We start from the raw sequence: 24,976 nt of genomic DNA, 5'->3' as shown, positions 1-24,976 counted from the left end.
ATGCAAATATCCACCATGAGCCCCGGAATATGATTACATACAGATCTCTCAAAAACATTCTACACTTGACACATTTATAGCACAAAGCAAAACTGAATTAGCAAAAATGACAATAAATATTTTGTTAATTGATAAAATCAATACAAAAATGCCCTGCCTGACAGCCATTTCTGTTGTCAGTGTTAATTCCATTCAGTTACATCAAGTTCAAATGCTGCCTAGCCGGTGGGGAATAATCTATTTTCAGAGAAGGAGGCAATCTGGACCTTTAAGCATAATCTTCCAATTTTCAAGTATAGCAAACCCACTTTATAAAGTACGGGCCTGCAAAACTAAATCTATCCATGCACCACACAGAAATAGCAGGTTAGAGCTCTCACCTATACACAGAAGACTAATGTGGCCAAAGACCACCAGCTGTTGAAAGCTTCCCACAGGGTGAGGGATAGCCTGCCAGTCACCTCGTCTCTGAGAAGAGATAGGATTCCTGCCCCATTTTCCTCTGTTTTTTTTTTGAAATGGAGTCTCGCTTGGTCGCCCAGGTTAGAGTGCAATGGTGCAATCTCAGCTCACTGCAACCTCCGCCTTCCGAGCTCAAGTGATTCTCTTGCCTTAACCTCCTCAGTGTCTGGGATTACAGGCATGTGCCACTGTCCTGTGCCATTTTCACAACAGTCTCTTCCCTTAACTCTTCAGCTTGCAAAACCCTTCAGGGGCAAATCAGACAATTTGTCTTTTGAGAGCCTTCTTATACTTTTTTTTTTTTTTGAGATGGAGTCTTATTCTATCACCCAGGCTGGAGTGCAGTGGCGTGATCTCGGCTCACTGCAACCTCAGCCTCCTGGGTTCAAGTGATTCTCCTGCCTCAGCCTCCCTAGTAGCTGGGATTACAGGCGCCCACCACCATGCCCAGCTAATTTTGTACTTTTAGTAGAGACGGGGTTTTACCATGTTGGCCAGGCTGCTCTCGAACTCCTGACCTCAGGTGATCTGCCCACCTCGGCCTCCCAAAGTACTGGGTTTACAGGTGTGAGCCACTATACTTTTGTAGGCCTTCGGAGTCACTGGGCACGTAAGCATGGATGTCCTGTATTTTTATTTTAACTGCCCAGGATGTGATGGTCACAGTTAACTCCTTGGTAAATACCTGAGTCATAAATGTAGCAAATAAGACTGAGAGAAAGCTCCAGATAAGATGAGTCACACCTATAAGATCAAGATAGGCTTTGCCTAATACCAAGAAGGCAGCCTTCAGGACAAGAAACTATTATGAATCCTTCCTGCAATAGCTAGGAAGAAATTTTAGGACTTACCTCCTCCCTGGTTGTCAGGAGTCCTGGCGCCATATCCCTGCTCTCTGGAGTGCTCTTCTTAGAGAAGAGTCAAGTTGCAGAGGCAAATCTAGGGAAAGAGATAAGCAGTGAGAGAGGTACTTGGGAAGAACACCCTTCACACTCTGTCCAGCCTCCCAATTCAGTAGGGAGTAGGGGAACAGGGAAGCAACAAAGGCAGGTTGCAGAGGGCATTAGTGAAGCCCATTCTTAGCCAGTGTCTTACAAATAAAGCCCACAGAGCTGAGCCAGCAACAGGCTCACATCCAAACTCCAGTTGGGGAATGGAGCCCCCATCTTCCAGCAGCTGGGTGAGACTTTGTGTGGACTCCATTAAAAGAAAAAGGCCTCAGAGTGCCCTCAAATGAGCATTCATGTTGAAAAATAAAAAGCCTCAACATACTGAAAACAAAAACATCCCATCCACATTTACCCTGAGGCCAAAGGACAGGTTCCAGGAAGTCCAAAGCAGAAGTTCCTGGTTTTGAGGGAGACATGAAGCAGGGTGGAGGCCATAACCTGAGTATCCTATATGACCCTGGCTGCACCCTTCCCTCCACTCACGTATCAAAAATTAGGTACCAAAATTTGAAATGTGACTTGGAATTTAGGAACAGGCAGTCAGTAACTGACCTAGTTCTATAACAAGTCAATTTCATGAAGAGATTTTTAAGAAGGGAGAAGTAGGGGTAGATTTTTTCTTAATGAAAATATTTCCTAAGAAATAAATCATTCTTCAGATGACAAGTATAGGTCTTGACTGGATCCTGTCTTGCACAAATGAATGAGAAAAGCGGACTACAAGAGACAATTCAGTATGTAATGAGAATTGTTGTTAATAGTGTTAGGTTTTGAGGACAAAGCTCTGATTTTTTTTTATCTTGCCCAAATTCCTACCTAAGGGGCCTGGGGATTCGTGCCCTACAAACCATAAATTCTCGTCTGATGAGTTTTATTTAACCCTGTATATCATGACTTACTTTCCAATCTGACTGTGGCATAACAAGGAAGAAAATCAAAATATCTTACCCCAAAATATATTTCCTTGCCATACCTTGAAATTGCCCTACAAAGTCTCTTGTGGGAAAAATCCACATTCTATAGAGAATCCCCTTTCTCCTTTGTTTTCCTTCCTTCCTTCCCAGATACAAGAGATAATCAACTAAGAGCCAGGCACCCTTTTAAGTCTGATAAATATTTTACAACCTGCTCTCTCTGAAGTCTGCTATCTCAGAGCTTCCTTTGCACAGTAAAACTTGGTCTCCACAATCCTTTATCTTAACCTGAACATTTCCTTTCTGTTGATCTCAGGTCTTCAGATAAACTCAACCAATTGTCAACTGTCAACCAGAAAATATTTAAATTTACCTATAGCCTGGAATCTGCCCCCCCTACTTTGAGTTGTCCTGCCTTTCTGAACCAAACCAATGTATTTCTTAAATAGATTTGATTGATGTTTCATGCCTCCCTAAAATATATAAAACCAAGCTGTACCCCGACCACCTTGGGTGTTCTCAGGATCGTCTGAGGGCTGTGTCACGGGACATGGCCACTCATATTTGGCTCAGAATAAATCTCTAAAAATATTTTACAGAGTTTGACTCTTTTCATCATATTTGGCTCAGAATAAATCTCTAAAAATATTTTACAGAGTTTGACTCTTTTTGTCAACAGTATGATCATGATATTCTGGATATGGAGGGAACAGTCATTAAGAAATGATACAAACGTTCTGTGGTGTGAACTAACATGTTTGCAATTTTTAAAAAATGCAACAAATGAATAGCATTAAAAATACAGTAGAAAAAATACAATAGAAAGAGCTCTTACAGATCTTACAGAATAAAAAGAGAATTAAGGAGACACCAATCAGCCAGGCACAATGGCTCACGCCTATAATCCCAGCACTTTGGGAGGCCAAGGATGGATCACGAGGTCAGAAGTTCAAGACAAGCCTGACCAAGATAGTGAAATCCCATTTCTACTAAAAATACAAAAATTGGCCGGGAACAGTGGCTCACACCTGTAATTCCAGCACTTTGGGAGGCCGAGGTGGGCGAATCACGAGGTCAGGAGTTCAAGACTAGCCTGGTCAACATGGTAAAACCCCACCTCTATTAAAAATACAAAAAATTTGCTGGGTATAGTGGTGGGCGCCCACAATCCCAGCTACTCCGGAGGTTAAGGCAGAAGAATCGCTTGAACCCAGGAGGTGGAGGTTGTAGCAAGCCGAGATCGCACCATAGCACTCCAGCCTGGGCGACAGAGCAAGACTCCGTTTCAAAGAAAAAAAAAAAAGAGAGACCCCAATCAACTGTAATGTGTGAACCTTGTTTAGACATTTTTGAGGCAATTGAGGAAACCTGCACATGATTAGATATAAGATAACATTTTAAAAATGTTATCATAAATAACATTTAAAAATTAAGTTCAATACAGTTTATACTGTTTATAAGTTAGGTTAAAAATGGTCTAACCAATGTCCTCTGCAAATAATTGTGGCTATGCTTAAATAAAAAGGAAGTGCAGGCCAGGTGTAGTGGCTCACGCCTGCTGTCCCAGCACTTTGAGAGGCTGAAGCGGGAGGATCACTTGAGGTCAGGAGTTCAAGGCCAGCCTAGCCAACATGGTGAAACCCGTCTCTACTAAAAATACAAAAATTAGCCGGGCATGGTAGCAGGCAGCCAGCTACTTGGGAGGCTGAGGCAGGAGAATCACTTGAACCTAGGAGGTGGAGGTTGCAGTGCGCCGAGATCGCACCACTGCACTCCAGCCTGGGGGACAGAGTGAGACTGTCTCAAAAAAAAAAAAAAGAGAGAGTGCAGAGCCTACAGCTGACATCACATTGAGGAACTAGATGTTTTCCCGCTAAGATCAGGAATAAGGCAAGGATGCCCCCCTTCATGACTCCTATTTTACATCACTGATAAGACAATGAAAAGACAAGCCATGGACTGAGAGAAAATACAGGAAGAAAAATGACAGAATAGGAAAAAGAGACATAGACCAATGCATAATCATAGTTAAGAAAATTTATTACACCTCACTCAGTTAATGGAAAAGTGAATTGACAATAAGTCAGGAAATGGATAATCTGGAAAACACTACTGGACAGCATTGATCTAATGGACATTTATAGAACACCAAACCCAACAAGTACAGAATACATATCCTTTATAGGTGTACACAAAATATTCACCAAAGTAGATGAAATACTGAGGCATATAAAACAAATCTCCAATTTCAAAGGACTAAAATTTAAAGAGTACAGTCCCCAATTTACAATGGTTCTACTCACAATTTTTTGATGTCTTAATGGTGTGAAAGCAATACACATTCAGTAGAAACCATACTTCTTTTTCATTTACTTTTTGAGAGGTAGTCTCACTTTGTCACCAAGGCTGGATGCAGTGGCACAATCAGAGCTCACCGCAGCCCCAACTTCCGGGGCCAAGCAATCCTCTTGCCTCAGCCTCCAGAGGAGCTGTGGCTACAGATGTGTGCCATCATGCCTGGCTTTTTTTTTTTTTCATAGAGATGGGGTCTCACTGTTTGTCCAGGCTAGTCTAGAACTTCTGGCCTCAAGCGATTCTCCTGCCTCAGCCTCCCAAAGCACTGGGATTACAAGGCATAAAGCACCATGTGCACTCAAAACCCTACTTCAGATTTGGAATTTTAATCTTTTCCAGGGCTTGCAATACTGGGCAGCAGCAGCAAGCTACAGCTCCAAGCCAGCCACACAATCATGAAGGTAAATAACCCATACTCTATAGCGGACCGTGTTGCTAGATGATTTTGTCCTTTCTGAACCAAACCAATGTATTTCTTAAGTGTATTTGATTGATGTCTCATGCCTCCCTGAAATATACAAAACCAAGCTGTGCCCCAACCACCGTGGGCACATGACTGCCCAATTGTAGGCTAATATAAGTATGCTGAGCAAATTTAAGGTAGACTAGATTCGCTCTGATGTGCAGCAGGTCAGTTAGGTGTATTAAATGCATTGTCAACTTAAACAATATTTTCAATTTACAATGGGTCTATTGGGACATAATCCTATCGTAAGTCAAAGAACGTCTGTATATTATTTGCCCAAGATAGAACTAAAGCAGAAATCAATAACAGTAAGATATTTTTTAAAACCTTGATAATTAGAAATTAAGCAGCCCTTATCTAAAGGAGATATGAATCAAAGAAGAAATTCCAAGGGATACGAGAAAATATTCTGAACTCAGTGATTCTAATAAACCTATTAATACTTATCACAACTTACCAAATTTGTGACTTGGAGCTGTTCCAGGCTGAATATTCCTCGTCTCCCATATTCATATATTGACATCCTAACCCCCAGTACCTTAGAATGTCACTGTCTTTGGAGGTAAGGTCTTCAAAGAGATAACTAAGTAAAAATGAGGTCATTAGAAAGGGCCCTAATCCAATATAACTGGTGTCATTATAAGAAAAAATTCTGGCCAGTCACGGTGGCTCACGCCTGTAATCCCAGCACTTTGGGAGGCCGAGGCGGGTGGATCATGAGGTCAGGAGATAAAGATCATCCTGGCCAATATGGTGAAACCCCGCCTCCACTAAAAAATACAAAAAAAATTAGCCGGGCGTGGTGGCAGGCGCCCGTAGTCCCAGCTACTTCAGAGGCTGAGGCAGGAGAATGGCCTGAACCCGGGAGGCGGAGCTTGCAGTGAGCCGAGATTGCGCCACTGCACTCCAGCCTGGGTGACAGAGCCAGACTCCGTCTCAAAAAAAAAAAAAAAAAGAAGAGAAAATTTGGACATAAAAAGTTCCAGAGGGAAGACCATGTGAAGACACAGGAAGGAGATGACCAGCTAAAAGCCAAAGAGAAAGGCCTCAGAAGAAACCAACCCTGCCGAAACCTTGATTTTGGACTTCTATCTTCCAGAATTGTGAAGAAAAAATTTCTGTTGTTTACAGCCACCCATTCTGTGGTACTTTGTAATGGCAGCCCTAGCCAATGAATACAGCAGGTAATAAGGCAGTTCTGAGAAGGAAAGTTATAGGTTTAAATGAATGTGCTTTTAAAAAAAGAAGTCTTAATTAAAAATAACTCAGCTCCCATCTTAAGAAGCTAAAAAAAGAAAAGCAAAAAGAACCCAAAATAAGAAGAAAGGAAATAATAAAGAGGAAACTATAATGAAATAGAAATGAAATTATAGAGAATTAAAAAGTCAAAGAGTGTTTGCAAAAAATATTAAAATTGCTAACCCTAGATCTGAAACTATAAAACTCCTAAAAAGAAAATAGGAAAAAGCTTCATGACGTTGGTTGGTCTTAATAATGATTTCTGCAATATGACACTAAAGGAACAAGCGACAAATATAAAATAGACAAACGGGACTACATCAAACTTAACAACTTCTTTGCAGCAAAGAAGACAGCCAACAGAGTGATAAGGCAACTTACAGAATGAGAGAAAATATTTGCAAACCATATATCAAATAAGGAGCTAAAATGTAGAATATATAAAGAACTTCTACAACTCAGTAACAAACAACTCGATTAAAAATGGGTAAAGGACTTGAATAGACAATTCTCTAAAGAAGATATACGAATAGCCAAGAAGCATATGAAACGATGTTCAACATCACAAATTACCAGGGAAATGCAAATGAAAACCAAAATGAGATTATCACCTAATCCCAATTTGCATGGCCACTACAAAACACACACACACACACACACACACACACACACACACACACACAAAACCAGAAAATAAGTGTTGACAAGGATGTAAAAAATTAGAACCTTAGTGAACTTAGTGGGACTGTAAAATGGTGTAGCCACTATGGAAAACAGTATGAAGGTTCCTCAAAAAATTAAAAATAGAACTATCATATTATCCTGTAATCCAACTTCTAGATACATATCCAAAGGAATTGGAAGCAGATGTATCCATTCAATGAACGGATAAAGAAAATGTAGTCTAGCTATACAAATGGAATATTATTCAGACTTTAAAAGGAAGGAAATTCTGGCACATGCTACAACACAGATGAACCTTGAGGACATTATACTAAATAAAATAAGCCAGTCACAAAAAGAAAAATATTGCATGATCCCACTAATACAAATACTAAAGTAATTAAACTGATAGAAACAGAAAGTAGAATAGTAGTTGCTAATAGATGGGGAAGAGGAAGAGGAGTTACTATTCAATAGGTAAAAGATTTCAGTTCTAGAGTTCTGTTGTACATAGTTAACAATATTATACAGTATACTCAAAAAAGCATTAAGAGGATAAATATATGTTATGTGGGTTTTTTTGCCACAATAATTTTAAAAAAGAGTAAGAAGATCAAAGCTCCTACAACCCCCTCCAAAAAAATTACTAAACCCCTAGGAAAAGTGATTAAATTAAAATTTAAAAAGACAAATTTCCAAGCTCAGGAATGAAAGAGGAAACATTGTTACAGATCCTACATACATTAAAAGGACAATAAGAGATTCTTATTAAAAATAAAAACGACAGGCCCCAAATTGGTGAAATGAACAAATTCCTTTAATCACAAGGTTTACCAAAACTAAAATGGTAATTTTGAATAGCCCTACATCTGTAAAGATATTAAAATCATGATTTTAAACTTTAACCAGAAGTAAAAGTTCAGGCTCACAGATAAATTCTGTCAAATATTGAAGTAGGAGAGAAGGCAGTACTTCCCAATTCATTTTATGAGGCCAACATAATCCAGACATCAAAACCTGACAAAGTCATACACTTCCTGCAAAAGTCCTTTAAAAATAATAGAAAGTCAAATCCAGCAATAGGTTATAAGGATGACCGGGGAACACATGAGGCCCATCCAAGAAATGCAACGTTAGTTTAACTTTTTTTTTTTTTTTTTTGAGACAGTCTTGCTCTGTCGACAGGCTGGAGTGCAGTGGCGCGATCTCAGCTCACTGCAACCTCCGCCTCCTGGGTTCAAGCGATTCTCCCGCCTCAGCCTCCCAAGTAGCTGGGACTACAGGCACGCACCACCATGGCCAGCTAATTTTTGGATTTTTAGTAGAGACAGGGTTTCACCACATTGGCGAGGGTGGTCTCGATCTCTTGACCTAGTGATCTGCCCGCCTCGGCCTCCCAAAGTGCTGGGATTACAGGTGTGAGCCACTGAGCCTGGCCAGTTTAACATTTGAAAAGCAATTTAGTTACTTGCATTAACAAAATGAAAGGTGCCCTGGCCCACTCCTGTAGTCCCAGCACTTTGTGGGACAGAGGCAGGTGGACTGCTTGAACTCAGGAGTTCGAGACCAGCCTGGCAACATGGAGAAACCCCATCTCTACAAAAAACACAAAAATTAGCTGTGCGTGGTGGCACGTGCCTGTTGTCCCAGCCATGCAGGAGGCTTAGGTGGGAGGATTGCTTGAGCCCAGGAGTTTAAGCCTTCGGTGAGCCATGATCATGCTACTGCACTCTGGCCTGGGCAAGAGTGAGATCCTGTCTCAAAATTAATAAGATAAAATAAAATAAAGGAGAAAAATCACCTTAGTAGTTGCAAATATACATATATATATATGAAAAAATTCAATGGTTATTCATGATAAAAACTCCTAACAAATTAGCAATAGAAGGAAACTTCCTCAATTTAATAAATAAGCATCTACAAAAACATAGCACTAACACCATACTTAATAGCAAAATATTGAATGATTTCCCTGAAATCAAGAACATGCAAAGGATGTCTCATCTCACCATTTAATTCAACACTTAGGAAATACAAAGAATACAAAAAGTGAAGAAAGAGTAGAAAAGAAGTAAAAAAAGAAAACCAGATAAATGTAATAATTTAACATCAATCAGGGTAGGTAAAAGACAGACAATACCAGTGTTGGCAAGAGTGAGGCAACAGAATTCTCATATGACCCTGGTAGGACTGTGACAGGCCAAGCATCACTAACAACTGTTTCAGTACTGACTGTGTGCTTAAATATTAAAGGCCAGTGCCCTTATACAAAGGCTGGGATGTAACAAAAGCCCATCAAGAGTTTTGCCTAGGCCTTTCCTAGGCCTTAAAGCATGACAAAATAATGAAGGAATTCTTAACAGGATCCACTTAGGATTAAACAAATTTTATTGTGGGTCTGAAGAAACTCCCCAGGCCTCCACAGACAAGTTTATTGGGGGCCTGAAGGAACTCCTCAAACCTCCTGATTTAGCAGGAGACAAGATAAGGGTAATCACTCCAGCACCTGGCCCCATTTAGAACAAGTAAATTTATTGAGGCTCCAGAGGAAGGTCTTCAGGACTCAGACCTTAGTTATAGAGTAAAAGAAGTTCATCACTTATGTCTTTAGATAAATGCACACTTACATGTAGACATACAGCTTAGGTATATAAGCTCTGGAAAACTTTGTGATTTTGAGTTGGTCTGGCGATAACTTCCAGGCCTTCTCCCTGTAACCAGTTACAGACATAAAAACTCTCTTCCTCCCCAGTTCATCTGCATCCATCTCGTTATTGGGCCACGAGAAATAGCAGCCCGACAGGGAACAAATCTGGCGAGCTAGCAAGGAGATAAGGACAGTGCTGCGTTCAGCGGCTGGCAGCTTGCAAGGAGACAGTCTTCAGGAGGATTCCAGCAGCTACTGGGTGAAGTTTCCCCCAGGACCCTCCCGAGGGCTGTTCCATGCATGCGCAAATCTGCATGTCCCTTTCACTGCTAGGGAAACATGGAGATCAGGAGTGGATGGGCTCCAAGGGTGAGTTGACCAGACGGTATGTCGGGAGTCTACTGTTCTCCTGTCTGGGCTTGCTAAGCCATTTGTCCGGTACCACCAAGGGAAGCAAAAGAGCTCGCTCATATACTCCCTTTGCATTTTGGGTGAGATCAGGTTTTGAGTTGGTTTTGAGTCTGTTTTGCCTGAGTGCATTTCCCCTTCTGTTGTCCAAAATTTGTCTCCACTTGTTTGTGTATCTGTTTTATTCCTTGTGATGCCATGTAAACTTGATAATGGGAGGTATTGGGTTCATTCCTGCTGACAGGCCTCTGGGAAGAAAAAAAAATTTTTTTTTAGGAGCTCAATGGCTGAGAGTCGGCTTAAATAAAAGCTAACATCCAAGATATGTATATGTATTTGTGCATGTTTGTATTTAAAGGCCTTCATGTTTTTGTTTATTTCTCTCCTAGGACCTTGCCTTTTTGAGCAAAAGTTTTTTCTTCTCAGTTGACTGAATTCTGTAACAGCTATTACAACAAAAGCTACTCTGGGGTTTTTAAGAAAATGTGTAATTTAGACACTTAGAAATGTCTTTGTTTGGATTTTTTTTTTCTTTTTTTTTTTTTTGATACAGAGTCTCGCTTTGTCCCCCAGGCTGGAGTGCAGTGTCATGATCTTGGCTCACTGTAACCCCTGCCTCCTGGTTCAAGCAATTCTCCTGCCTCAGGCAACTGAGTAGCTGGAATTACAGGACCCACTACCATGCTCAGCTAATTTTTGTATTTTTAGTAGAGATGGGATTTCGCCATATTGGTCAGGGTGGTATCGAACTCCTGACCTCGTGATCCACCTGCCTCAGCCTCCCAAAGTGCTGGGATTACAGGCGTGAGCCACCGTGCCCAGCCAACATTAATAGTACATGGATGTAAAGATGAAATTGGGCTGATTTGGTATAAAAATTATACAGAAAGCATTGTTAAATATGAAATCATGTTTGGCTTTCTTTGGGCTATATTTGTATAAATATGTTATTGGTATGTGTTCCAAAGGTATGGGAAACTCCTATAATTCTGATATATCTTAGTGTACATCATCAGTAATAATTATAATTGTTATGTTAAATTATTTTGTGTCACAGAGTTAACAGATTTCCTTGTCAATTGTGTCTTTAACTATGGCTACCCTAAAACTTTTTGTCATCCATAAACAATTGTTGTCTTGTTTTGGTCCTCTTTAGAAGGCAGTTTTATAAGCTGGGCACGGTGGCTCACACCTGTAATCCCAGCACTTTTGGAGGCTGAGGTGGGCGGATCACCTGAGGTCGGGAGTTTGAGACTAACCTGACCAACATGGAGAAACCCCATCTCTACTAAAAATACAAAAAAATTTAGCTGGGTGTGAGCACATGCCTGTAATCCCAGCTACTCAGGAGGCTGAGGCAGGAGAATCGCTTGAACCCGGGAGGAGGAGGTTGTGGTGAGCCGAGATCGCACCATTGTACTCCAGCCTGGGCAACAAGAGTGAAATTCCATCTCAAAAAAAGAAAAACAGAAGGCAGTTTTATAATCAGCTGTAAAGCTCTAACAGGTGCTCTTGAATGCAGGTTTCCAATAACTTTAGAGCTTGTGACATCAGAATAGAGGAAAAATGTTCAGGACTCGTGACAAGCTAAAATGTTCATTAATATCAAGCAGGACAGCAATTAACTGCATGAACTGAACTAATAGGAGCCTGGAGTGATCTTTTTGACGTTTTGCTTAAAATATTGCTAATCCTTTGTTTTGCTTTTCAGTGTCAAGGAAACTTTTCTTTTGAGCTATTAACAGCTTGTAACAATTAAGTATATGCCTATGAACAAAATTTAGAGCATATTTGTTCCTCTCTACCTGGTTCCTCTAAAATTTGGAAACTATCTGTGAGTATTCTAAATTTGTGGCAATACAGTTATTTGCATAAGTGCAATAAGAATCTGTTTTATTTTGTAACAGGACACAATTGGAAAAACTGGTTATTTTACCAAGGCTTTAACTGGAATGATGTGCTCTCCTTTAAGGAATCGAACTTCACGTATAAAGCCAATAAAGTCCTTGGAAACTGGCCTCATATTTTGTGTACACAGTCCCTGTACGGGGTTTCTGATCTGTGGTAAGTAATCACTTTCTAACAGGCCAGGAACCCCAAGTTATCTTAGAACCTCACGAGGAGAGGCATTCACCTAACTGATAGGTATTTGATGATACAAATCCATGGCTGGGCTTGGTGTTAAAAAGTCTTATCTCAGATTCCTTCTATGAAACAAAGTTCCATCAAAGCCAATTTAAAAAGCCCACGTGAAATATAATTATTCTTCCTGCACTGTACACAAATAATTAGACCAAGTACAATGAAGATAACCAGTCCTACCATGATTTATCTGTTAATAAAAATGGGAAACTGGAGAGAGAAAAATTATGTTTCAGAAACTATAGTACACCTGTTGTTAAATTCTAGTTTCACCTGATGTTTTTTCAGCTTTTATTATATTCTACACTTTGGATTAAATTCTAATTTTTCTGTCTACAGGTCTCCAAAATACTATTTTCAAATTTTTCCTCCTTCTTTTCCTTTTTCCCCATTTTTCCTAATTTGAAACCACTGAAACCTAAGCTGTGCCTTCTTGAAGCCCCGTGAACTGAAGACTAGACAACTTAAACTCCAGAAGAAAACAGCAGCAACCTATTTATATGTGTTGCTGTTGCATACTATTATGTTTCAGCAGGCACTACCTCTAAGCCCCCAAAACAGAGAGTGCTACTGGGAACAAATTGAACTCTTCCACTCCAGCGCTGCGTTCAGTGCTCCGCAACAATGACCACATCTCGGCAGGAAGTAGCCAGAAAGATTATGATGCCCTATCTCCCTACAATTCTCATGATAAATAAATATACAAGCATGACAGAAATCATGTGCAGATTGACAGTGGGAATTGTGGCAGGTCAGGTCTCACTAAGAACTGTTTCAGTACTGACTGTGTGGTTAAGTTAAATATTAAAAGCCAGTGCCCTTATACAAAGGCTGGGATGTAACAAAAGCCCATCAAGAGTTTTGCCTAGGCCTTTCCCAGGCCTTAAAGCATGACAAAATAACTAACAATTTTTTTTTTTTTTTTTTTTTTGAGACAGAGTCTCTCTCTGTCACCCAGGCTGGAGTGCAATGGTGTGATCTTGTCTCACTGCAACTTTTGCCCCCGGGTTCAGGCAATTCTACTGCCTCAGCCTCCTGAGTAGCTGGGATTACAAGCAAGCACCACCATGTCCGGCTAATTTTTGTAAATAACTAAGGAATTCTTAACAGAACCCATTTAGGATTAAACAAGTTTTATTGTGGGTCTGAAGAAACTCCCTAGGCCTCCACAAACAAGTTTATTGAGGATCTGAGGGAACTCCCCAAACCTCCATGATTTAGCAGGAGATAAAATAAGAGTAATCACCCCAGCAGCTGGACCCATTTAGATTAAGTAAATTTACTGAGGCTCCAGAGGAAGGTCTTCAGGACTCAGACCTTATAGATTAAAGGAAGTTAATCACTTACGTCTTTAGATGAAGGCACACTTACACGTAGAGATATAGCTTGGTATATAAGCTCTGGAAAATTTTGTAATTTATTTTATTTTATTTTATCTTTTTGAGACAGAGTGTCACTCTGTCCCCCAGGATGGAGTGCAAAGGGGCGATCTTGGCTCACTGCAACCTCTACCTCCCAGGCTCAAGTGATTCTCCTGCCTCAGCCTCCCAAGTAGGTGGGATTACAGATGCCTGCCACAAAGCCTGGTTAATTTTTGTATTTTTGGTAGAGACAGGGTTTCACCATGTTGGCCAGGCTGGTCTCGAACTCCTGACCTCGAGTGATCCGCCTGCCTCAGCCTCCCAAAGTGCTAGGATTACAGACATGAGCCACTGCACCTGGCAAAACTTTGTAATTTTGAGTTTTGCGACGATTCCCGGGCCTTCTCCCTGTAACCAGTTATAGAAGTAAAAACTCTCTTCCTCCCCAGTTCATCTGCATCTCGTTATTGGGCCAGGAGAAATAGCAGCCTGACCCTCAGTTTGGTCCAGGAACACAACTGTAAAATGCTACAACTATTTTTGAAGACTGTATGGCAGGTTTTTTAATGTTAAACATACATATGATCTAGCAATTCCCAAAGTACCCAAGAGATATTTTTTAAAAAAATAGGGCACAGAAAGAGTTATACATCAGCCTAGTAAATGAACCCTGGAAAAGAAAAGAATTGTACAAGAATGGTCACAGTGGGTTAATTACTATACCTAACAATCAAAAACAACAGAAAAAGGAGAATGGATAAATAAAAAGGTAGCAGACTCATACAACAGAATACAATAGAAAGGAACAGGAATAAACTACTGATCAAGGAACAAGGCAGAAACAGAATACATACTATATGATTTCATTTGCGTGGAATTCTAAGAAAGGCAAAACTTTAGTGACAAGGAGCAAATCAGTTATAAAACAATATACATTACTTAAAACTCATCAAATTGTACACTCAAGAGTTGTGATTTTGTAATACAGCTGATTTTTAAAAAGACTTCAAAGACATTTTCAAGTAAAAGAAAACCAGTAAAATTTATTGCCAGCAGAACTGCCCTATAAGAGTTTCTGCAAACCAAAGAGAAATGATGCCAAATGGAAACCTGGATTTTCTGTGGTGACTGAAGATCACCAGAAATGATAAATAATGTTCACACCCCCAAAAAACTATCTTTTTCTCCTAATGTCTTTAAAATACATGACTGAGGCCAGGCGCGGTGGCTCACGCCTATAATCTCAGCACTGTGGGAGGCCAAGGTGGGTGGATCACTTGAGGCCAGGAGTTCAAGACCAACTTGGTCAACGTGGTAAAACCCCATCTCTACTAAAAATACAAAAATTAGCTGGGCATGGTAGCGTATGCCTGTAATCCCAGTGACTTGGGAAGCTAAGGCAGGAGAATCGCTTGAACCTGGGAGGCGGAAATTGCAGTGAGCCAAAATTGTGCCACTGTACTCCAGCCTGGACAACAGAGGAAGACTCCACCTCAAAAAGATAAAATAAAAGACTGTTTATAGCAAATATATTAAAATTGCACTGTGATTGACAGCATATGAAGATTCAATACATATGACAATTATAGCCTGAAGAATGAAGGAGTAGGTAGGTACAAGTACCACAATTACAAGATCCCTCATTTTACATGAAGTTGTACAAGGTTACATAGACTGTGAAGAGTTACAAATGTATACTGTCATCTCTAAAGCAGCAACTAAAAATATAAAGTAAAAATGCAAAGCAGTATAGCTAAGTGGCAATTAAGTTATATTGAATTAAGTTAAATTAGAATGTTAAAAAAAAAAAAAAAAGTTCAATTGGCCCAAAGAAGGCAGGAATAGGAACATAGGAAGAAAAAAAAAAAAAAAAACAGTAAAAGAGACCTAAATCTAATTGTATCGATAATTACATGAAATAAACATTCCAATTAAAAGGCACAGACTGGGCACAGTGGCTCATGTCTGTAATCCCAGCACTTCGGGAGGCTGAGACAGGAGGATTGCTTGAGCCCACGAGCTGGAGAACAGCCTGGGCGACATAGCAAAACCTCATCTCTAAAAATAAATAAGGCACAGATTGCCAGAATGGATTAAAAAAAAAAAAGCAAGACCCAACGATATGTTGTCTACAATATAAAGACTTTAAATATAAGACATAGGTCAGTTGAAAGAAAATGAATGAGAAAAGATAGAACATGCAAAGAGTAAACATAACAACACTGGAATGGGTATATAACTATCAGATAAACTATATTTCAAGACAAAGTATTACCAGAGATACAAAGGAATGTTTCATAATAGTAAAATAGTCGATTCATGAGGAAGATATAACAAAGATAAATGTGTATGCACCTTATAGTAACAATGCTTCAAAATATGTGAAGCAAAAATTGACAGAATTCAATGGAGAAACTGGCAAATTCCATAGTCCTAGTTGGAATTAACACCCTGCCACAACAGTTGATAAAATAACTAGGAAAAAAAAATCCATAAGGAAATAACAAGATTTGAATATAATAACTAACTTGACCAAACTGATATTAGTACACCACTGCACAACAGAATGCACATGCTTTTAAAGGGCCTATGGGACATTCCCCAACTCACACTACATGCTGGGTTGGGAAATAACTCCCAATACATTTGCAAAGACTGACATTCTACCTCATTTGTTCTTTGACCTGAATGAAATTAAATAAGAAGTCAGTAAGTATATCTAGAACCCTCCCCCGCAATATTTAGAAATTAAATAGATGATGCACAGAAAGGAACTGCATTCATCAAGTGCAGACAATTGTTTTGATGACTTTCACCGTAAAAGGGAACAGAGAGATAGGGTAATCAGGGCAGGGCAGTTAGAAATCATGACCCTTCTCGGCCGAGCGAGGTGGCTCATGCCTGTAATCCCAGCACTTTGGGAGGCTAAGGCAGGTGTATCACAAGGTCAGGAGACTGAGACCATCCTGGCCAACATTACCCCGTCTCTACTAAAAATACAAAGAAAAAAAGCTAGGCATGGTGGTGCAGAAGAATCGCTTGAACCCGGGAGGCAGAGGGTGTAGTGAGCCAAGATCGCACCACTGCACTCCAGCTTGGGTGACAGGGCAAAGCTCTGTGTCAAAAAAAAAAAAAAAAAAGAAAAAGAAAAAAGAAATCATGACCCTTCTCTTGTCAGAACCTGGCAGTAGATCCCACTGACCTCAGATAAGATCCACACACAATCTTGGCACCCTAGGCTTTCCCTAGTAATAGCCTAACCCCCTTTTTCCATCTGAGTTTCCATCCTCCATGAACTTCCTTTTCCAAGCAAAAAGGACAACTCTTCATACCCTCAATCAGTTGCACAGTCCAGGTGGGTGTCAAGCACTGTGTCAGTGACCCATGAGGAGCCAGACAAGGTGCCTGTCCCCTCAAAGAACTATCTCAAAACCACTGGGACAGTCGGACAGTTGAGATGTACCATGCAAGTCGTGGAGTCCTCATGTAATAAAGTGCTCTGCAACTAAAAAGGACACTGGAAGTAATTCTGCTAGAGAAAACTCAGGAAAGCTTTGCAGTGGACAAACATCTGTAGTGAGGCCTCTTTTGAGATAAATAGGGAAACAACACAGCCTGTATAGGTGATATTAAATAAGTTCTGTTAATTTTGTTGGGTATGATCATTAATGCTGAAGTTGTTTTTCTTTAAATTCCTTATTTATGAAAGATGCATACTGAAGTATTAGGATGGTGCAAAAGTAATGGTGGTTTTTGCCATTTACAGATGAAATGATATGACATCTGAATTTTGTTTTAAAGCACTACTACATCACAGAAATGTCATACACAAGTTTTACTTCATTCTACATTCACAGCAGCTCCACGAGGTTAAGTACCTTGCTCAAAGTGACAGCGACAAAGGGAGAGACCTGGATTTGAACTCACACTATGAAGGGTCACTCAAGACAGCAAACCCTGGTATAGACCCCTAGTGAAAGAGACAATTTCCAAAGAGATCCACACTTGGGGTTGCAGATTTGGGGGAAAGAAGACAGGTCAGTCATTTATAAGTGGTGAAGCTGGGTGATGAATCCATGGAACTTCATAACTACTTCTGGATATCTTTGCAATGTTTTCACACTGAAAAGTTAGAAATAAGAATGTAGGTCTTGGCCCGGTGCGGTGGCTCACGCCTGTAATCCCAGCACTTTGGGAGGCGGAGGCGGATGGATCACGAGGTCAGGAGCTCAAGACCAGCCTGACCAACATGGTGAAACCCCATCTCGGGCTGGGCGCGGTGGCTCATGCCTGTAATCCCAGTACTTTTGGATCACGAGGTCAGGAGATCGAGACCATCCTAGTCAACATGGTGAACCACCCCCCCCATCCCGTGTCTACTAAAAACACAAAAATTAGCCAGGTGTGGCAGCACGTGCCTGTAGTCCCAGCTACTCGGGAGGCTGAGGCAGGAGAATCCCTTGAACCCGGGAGGTGGAGTCTGCAGTGAGCTGAGATCACGCTGCGCCACGGCATTCCAGCCTGGCGACAGAGCGACACTCCGTCTCAAAAAAAAAGAAAGAAAGAAAATAAAAGAAAATGAAAGAAAGAAACCCCATCTCTACTAAAAATACAAAAAAAATTAGCCGGGCATGGTGGTGGGCACCTGTAGTCCCATCTACTCTGAGGCAGAGAATTGCTTGAACCCAGGAGATGGTGGTTGCAGTGAGCTGAGATCGCACCATTGCACTCCAGCCTGGGCGACTGAGCGAGACTTCACCTCATAAAAAAAAAAAAAAAAAAAAAAGTACGTCTGGATGCCTTCCACCCAACTTCTTCCCCCACCTCCAGGAATTCAAGGAGTCATTCAACAGCCCCCTGGGGCTTGAGAAAAATGTTCCTTGGCCCTATGGGTACCATTCTACTTGTTGCAACCCATGCTCCGGGAAGAGTCCCAAAGTCCGAGGGAGCCACACAGCTGCAGACGCCGACAATCTGGACACAAGTGCGCACCCATGTAACCCACAACCCGGGGATGTCCAACTCCAGCCGAGCCCTTCTCAACTCACCAAGGCGCAGCAGGGCCCCAGACCCTAAGGCTACTGACCCGAGTTGCATGGCCCTAGGGGTCCCCCCACTATCAAGACCAAGTCTGGATGTCTATCCACAAACAGTCCTCCCCCACAAACCCCAGTCCTTGTGGCCAAGCTGCACCATCACCACCACGGTGCACCAGCCAGCCACAGGAGTCCTAATAAACAACCGGACTGAGGTTGGCCGCGCCACTGCACTCCAGCCTGGGCGACAAGAGCGAAACTCTGTCTCAAAAAACAAAACAAAACAAAACAAAGACCAAAAAATTAGCCGGGCGTGGTGGCGGGCGCCTGTAATCCCAGCTGCTCTGGAGGCTGGGGCAGGAGGATTGTTTGAACCCGGCGGGTGGGAGAGTGGGGGGCGCGGAGACTGCAGTGAACCGACAATGCGCTATTGCACTCCAGCCTGGGCGACAGAGAGAGACTACGTCTCAAAAATAAATAAATACATAAAATTTAATAAATAACCCGACTGACGCCCAAGCCGCGTGCCTCCCACTAATGAGAAGTTTGCTCCAACCAAGGATATCATGTCCCCCAAAGCCACATTTGCTGGCCCAGAGACCTCCGAGGCGCGATGATGGGAGGCAATGGCGCTGTGCTGGTGGCAGGATGCTGTCTAGGTACCCCAGGCAGAGCCCACTCAACGGCCCCCGAAGTACCGGGGACGCACCTGCGGAGTAGCCCGGGAAGTCGGTCCCAGGCCTGCACTGGCCCCTCCAGGTCAAGATACTGGGCCCACAGCCCCGCCAAAAGCACGCAACAACGCCAACGCCCCCTCCCCACCAGAGGACCTCCGCCAAGACCTCTCTCCGGGGTGGACGGCGCACGCCCAGACCCCACAGCCGAAACTCAAACACCATGGAACATGTGGCCACAGCATGGACTGCCCATGCCAGCTTTCCCGATCTTCCTTCCCGTGGAAGAGCCGCGGAAGCGCGGACCACCTCTGGGCTAGCTCACCAGAACTGTGAAAGGACACTCACCACGCACCGGGCGACGATGGCGGGACGCGGAAGTACGCGAGCTGGACCGCCCCTGGGCACGGAACTACACTACCCAGACTGCCCCGGGGCGCGCAACAACCCTACCGTGGATGCCCTGGAGCGAGGAACTACAACATCCAGAATGCCGCGAGGGGCGGGACCGCAGCATCCAGGAGAAATTGTGAAAAATCAGAAAGTAAAATCTAACTTTCGGGTCCATGAGAAGGGTGGTCAGGTGAGCACTAAGTCTTTCTATTTAACTTTTTATACGGTCCTTCTAATGTAATTTTTTTTAAAAAAAGATGTTACTTGTCCTCCATCCTGCAAATTCACATCTGTGATTTTGCATCCCTGTACTTTATTTACTTACTTCTTTTTTGAGAAGGGGTCTTCTCTGTCGGCCAGTCTGCAGTACAGTGGTGTGATCATAGCTCACTGCAGCCTCAAACTCCTGGCCAAGCAATTCTCCCACCTCAACTTTCTGAGTAGCTGGGAATACAGGTGCATAGTACCACACCCGGCTAATTTTTTGTTTTGTTTTTTTAGAATCTGGGTCTTGCCGCCGGGCGCGGTGGCTCACGCCTCTAATCCCAGCACTTTGAGAGGCTGAGGCGGGCGGATCACCAGAGGTCAGGAGTTCGAGACCAGCCTTGCCAATGTGGTAAAACCCCCGTCTCTACTAAAAATACAAAAATTAGCCGGGCGTCGTGATGGGCGCCCGTAGTTCCAGCTACTCAGGAGGCTGAGGCAGGAGAATTGCTTGAACCCGGGAGGTGGAGGTTGCAATGAGCCGAGATCGCGCCACTGCACTCCAGCCTGGGCAAGAGAGTGAGACTCCTTCTCAAGAAAAAAAAGAAGAAGAAGAATCTGGGTCTCGCTATGTTGACCAGGCTGGTCTGGAACTCCTGGCCTCAAGCAATTTTCCCACTTCAGGCTCCCAAAGTCCTGGGATTACAGGTGTGAGCCACCGCATCTGGCTACACCCCTATTTTTTTTGTCAGTTTAACTTTTTGTACCTTTAATTTTTGTGGGTACATAGTAGGTGGATGTATTTATGGGTTACCTGAGATGTAATATTATGTATCACAAACATGCAATACATAATAATCACATCACAGTAAATAGGGTATCCATCACCTCAAGCATTTATCCTTTGTGTTTGGAACAATCCAATTATACTCATCTTTTTAAATGTAAAATTAAATTTTTTACTATAGCATGTTGTGCTAGCAAATACCAGGTGTTATTTATTTTTCTATTTTTTGTACCCATTAATCATCCACCACCACCCCCTACTAGCCTTCCTAGCCTCTGGTAACCATCCTTCTACTTTCTTTTTTTTTTCCTTTTCTTTTTTTTTTTGGAAACAGGGTCTTGTTCTGTCACACAGGCTGGAGTGCGGTGGTGCAGTCTCGGCTCACTGTAGCCTCAACCTCCCCAGGCTCAAGTGATCCACCCACCTCAGCCTCCTGAGTAACTGACACTACAGGTGTGATGTAAGAGAATAATACGCTCAGAAACGTACCAAAGTCTTTGCAAAATGAGACATACTCTTTTTCTAAGAATTTGATAAAAGTGGTATTTTTAAGTTACTTCCTATTTGCTTCTTCTCAAAATGAAGTAACAGGAACCAGATTTAGCCTTTCACCTTAATCAACATTTAAAAGGACAGAATATATGAAACATTTGAAGACATTTGACATCAGACAATGAAGAGCAGTGATCTCCAAGACGTGGGTAATGATGCAGCCGAGCCCTTGAACTTCCCGCAGATGGAGAGAATTTCCAAGTCATAGCACGGAGAAGGGAAACTCAAGTGGAGCACGGAGTTCAACTTGAGGAGATGGAACTGGGAATCTGAGGAGGCCTAGGCAGCTAGAGTTCACAGAGCAGAGTACAGAAAGGGAGAGAGAACGCCAGAGATGGGCAGAGTCCTCTTCCTCAGGTATTAGTTGAGTGCTGACCAGCATGTACACGTGAGGAAACTCCTCAAAATTAGGGGTAAAAAACACTAGAAAGGGTTAGAGGGCAATATTGTGAGCTCAAAAAGAACATCAACACTGGCATGCCTGTTCCCAGCAGACAGAGTGGAAACGCGAATTCACACGGCAGCAAGTCATGTGCTCAAAACGGTTTTGCCTCTAGTGGGGCAAAAATCAGCCTAAATGCTTCTCTGGTCTCACCCAATAGAGCTTAAATTCAAGACTAGAAAGGATCAGATTGTTCCCAAGCAACTTAACTGCATCCCAGATAAAAAGCTCAAGAATATTTAAAAGAATACAAAACTATCCAGCATCCAATAAGGCAAAACTGGGGATTTTTTTTTTTTCTATTCTTAGCCCTGCTTCCATCCTGAAACCCTGGATTTTAGAATTCCAATTTAAAAAATGCTAGCATGCAAAGAACACATTCCCCAAAATGAAGAGAAAAGTTAACCAATAGAAATGACACAGAAAATATAATGAAAAGGTAAGGGCACAAGGTGGGTACAGTGGCATGTGTCTGTAGTTGCAGCTACTTAGGAGGCTGCTTAAAACGATTGGGACGATTGCTTAAACCTAGGGGTTCCAGACCAGCCTGGGCAACCTAGCAAGACCCTGTCTAAAAAAGAAAAAAATAGGAGGCGGAGCTTGCAGTGAGCCGATATCGTGCCACTGCACTCCAGCCTGGGCGACAGAGCCAGACTCCGTCTCAAAAAAAAAAGAAAAGAAAAGAAAAGAAAAACCAAGATAAGAGCATTAAAACATTTATTATAACTACAACTTCAAGAAACTACAGGAAACACTTCTAGAAGAGTTTTTCTATACATCATGCCATACTGGATGGCATGATGATTAATTCTACATGTCAACTTGGCTACACTATAATGACCAATTACTTGGTCAAATAGTCGTCTAGATACTACCATGAAGACATCTTACAGGTGTGATTAACATTTTCAGTCAGTTGACTTTAAGGGAAATTGCATTTGCATTGCATTTGCAAATTGCATAATGTGGGAGGGTTTCATCTAACCAGTTGAAGGCCTTAACGGCAAAATCTGAGGTTTCCAGAGAAGGAATTCTGCCTTAAGACTCTAACAGAAATCCTCCCTGATGTTTTAGGCTGCTGTCCTGCCCTAGGAATTTTAGACTCAAGATTGCAATATCAACTCTTACCTGAATTTTCAGCCTGCCTGCCCTACAGATTTCAGACTTGCCAGGCCCTGCAATTGTATGAGCCAATCCCTTAAATACATCAGTATCTCTCTCCCTCTTGATAAACAGATGAACAGATAGAATATATATGTATATACACACACACACACACATATCCTATTAGTTTTTTCCTATCCTATTACTTTTTTCTTTTTATATCCTGTGTATACATATATCCATATATATCCTATTAGTTCTATTTCTCTGGAGGACCTTGACTGACACAGCTGGTATTGCAGCAGACTGGACATTTCAGGGGAAAAACAAGTTAGCCTGAAGACATGGAAGGGGAAACTATTCAAGGTAAAACAGGGATAAAAGTACTCAAATGAAAATTATTATTATGAAAATTATTTGATGAAAATTATAAGCCAACAGATTAAAGCATCTCAGTGAAGCCCACGCAAAGGAAACATGAAAATAACAACACCAAGGTACAACTGCTTAAAAGCAGCTATAAAGAAACTTGTTTTAAAAAGCCAGAAAGAGAAGACATATTATGTACAGATGAACAAAGATCACAGCAGATTTCATTCAATAAAAAATGTGGCCGGGCGCAGTGGCTCACACCTGTAATCCCAGCACTTTGGGAGGCCAAGGCAGGCGGATCATGAGGTCAGGAGTATGAGACCAGCCTGACCAACATGGTGAAACACTGTCTCTACTAAAAATACAAAAATTAGCTGGGAGTGGTGGTGTGTGCCTGTAATCCCAGCTACTCAGGAGGCTGGGGCAGGAGAATCATTTGAACCCAGGAGGCGGAGGTTACAGTTAGCTGAGATTGTGCCACTGCACTCCAGCCTGGGCAACAGAGCGAGACTCCATCTCAAAAATTAAAAATAAAAAAAAAAAGCAAGGTAAAAGGAGCAACATCTTTAAAGCGCTGAAAAAAAAAAAAAAAAGCCAATGTATCAACTTAGAATTTTTTACCCAGTGAAAAAACAGGATGTCCTTCAATCAAAAGGAAAAGAATACTAGATGGAAATAGGGATCCACACAGAGAAATGAAAAACAGTAGAAAGAATATGTAAAAGCTGTGGTTTTATTTAAATAGCTTTAATACATAATAAACTGTTTAAAGTAATAAGAAGAAGGTATTATGATGTTTATGATATATATAGAAGTAAAATGCATAACTCTGATAACACAAAGGCCAGGGTTGAAATGGAAGCACACTGTTGTAAGGTTCTACTTTGTGTAAATAGTATAATACCACTGAAGGTAAATTGTGGTAAATTAAAGATGTGTAATATAAACTCGAAGATATAACTGAAATAACACAATCAACATATACCCAATGAACCAACAAAAGACAAATAAAATCATTAAAAATACTCAATTCAAAAGAGGGCAGGGAAAATAAGAATAATGAACAGATGATGGCTGGGCACGGTGGCTCACGCCTGGAATCCCAGCACTTTGGAAGGCCGAAGTGGGGAAATCACCTGAGATCAGGAGTTCGAGACCAGCCTGGCCAACATGGTGAAACCCAGTCTCTACTAAAAATACAAAAATTATCCAGGCATGGTGGCACACGCCTGTAATCCCAGCTACTTGGGAGACTGAGGCAGGAGAATCGCTTGAACCCGGGAGGCGGAGTTTACAGTGAGCCGAGATCACACCACTGCACTCTCACCTGGGCCACAGAGCAAGACTCCGTCTCAAAAACAAGCAAACAAAACAAATAAACAAAGGGAAGTTGCACATTTCCAGTTCACTCACAGTGGTCAATCTTTGGATCCACATTTCAGCCAACCAACCAAACTCTGAGAGCCCTTTCTAAGTCCCTGAGCGGAAACATTAAGTGCAGAATCTCTGCTTAGTGGGCTCATATTAATGAATTCAACTTGATCCAACTTTCTGTTCCTTCCCCCGTTACCCCACACCCTTAATATTGATTCCTGAACATGTTCCCTTCTTTTTTTGTGTGTGTGTGTGTGAGGCGGAGTCTCGCTCTGTCGCCCGGGCTGGAGTGCAGTGGCCGGATCTCAGCTCACTGCAAGCTCCGTCTCCCGGGTTTACGCCATTCTCCTGCCTCAGCCTCCCGAGTAGCTGGGACTACAGGCGCCCGCCACCTCACCCGGCTAGTTTTTGTATTTTTAGTAGAGACGGGG

General features: G+C 41.9%; 1 protein-coding gene across 3 annotated transcripts in view; it reads right to left on the bottom strand.

Annotated features, from left to right (window-relative positions):
• Positions 1–19,745, bottom strand: part of ZNF169 (zinc finger protein 169) — a 42,623-nt gene extending 22,878 nt beyond the window's left edge. For all 3 annotated transcript variants that reach the window (XM_011927479.1, XM_011927477.1, XM_011927478.1), the window contains exons 1-2: positions 19,666–19,745; positions 1,314–1,401 (exon numbers count right to left, since the gene is read on the bottom strand). Coding sequence is in view for 2 of the 3 variants with exons in the window: in XM_011927477.1 (XP_011782867.1) it covers positions 1,314–1,346 (33 nt within the window). In the remaining variant the exon portion in view is untranslated. The remainder of the gene's footprint in view (positions 1–1,313; positions 1,402–19,665) is intronic.
• Positions 19,746–24,976: the final 5,231 nt, after the last annotated feature.

Source organism: Colobus angolensis, unplaced genomic scaffold (genome assembly GCF_000951035.1).
Source record: "Colobus angolensis palliatus isolate OR3802 unplaced genomic scaffold, Cang.pa_1.0 Scaffold72, whole genome shotgun sequence".
Lineage (NCBI taxonomy): Eukaryota > Metazoa > Chordata > Mammalia > Primates > Cercopithecidae > Colobus > Colobus angolensis.
The sequence above is the reverse complement of the archived record's forward strand: the minus strand, read 5'-3'. Positions and strand labels throughout refer to the sequence as shown.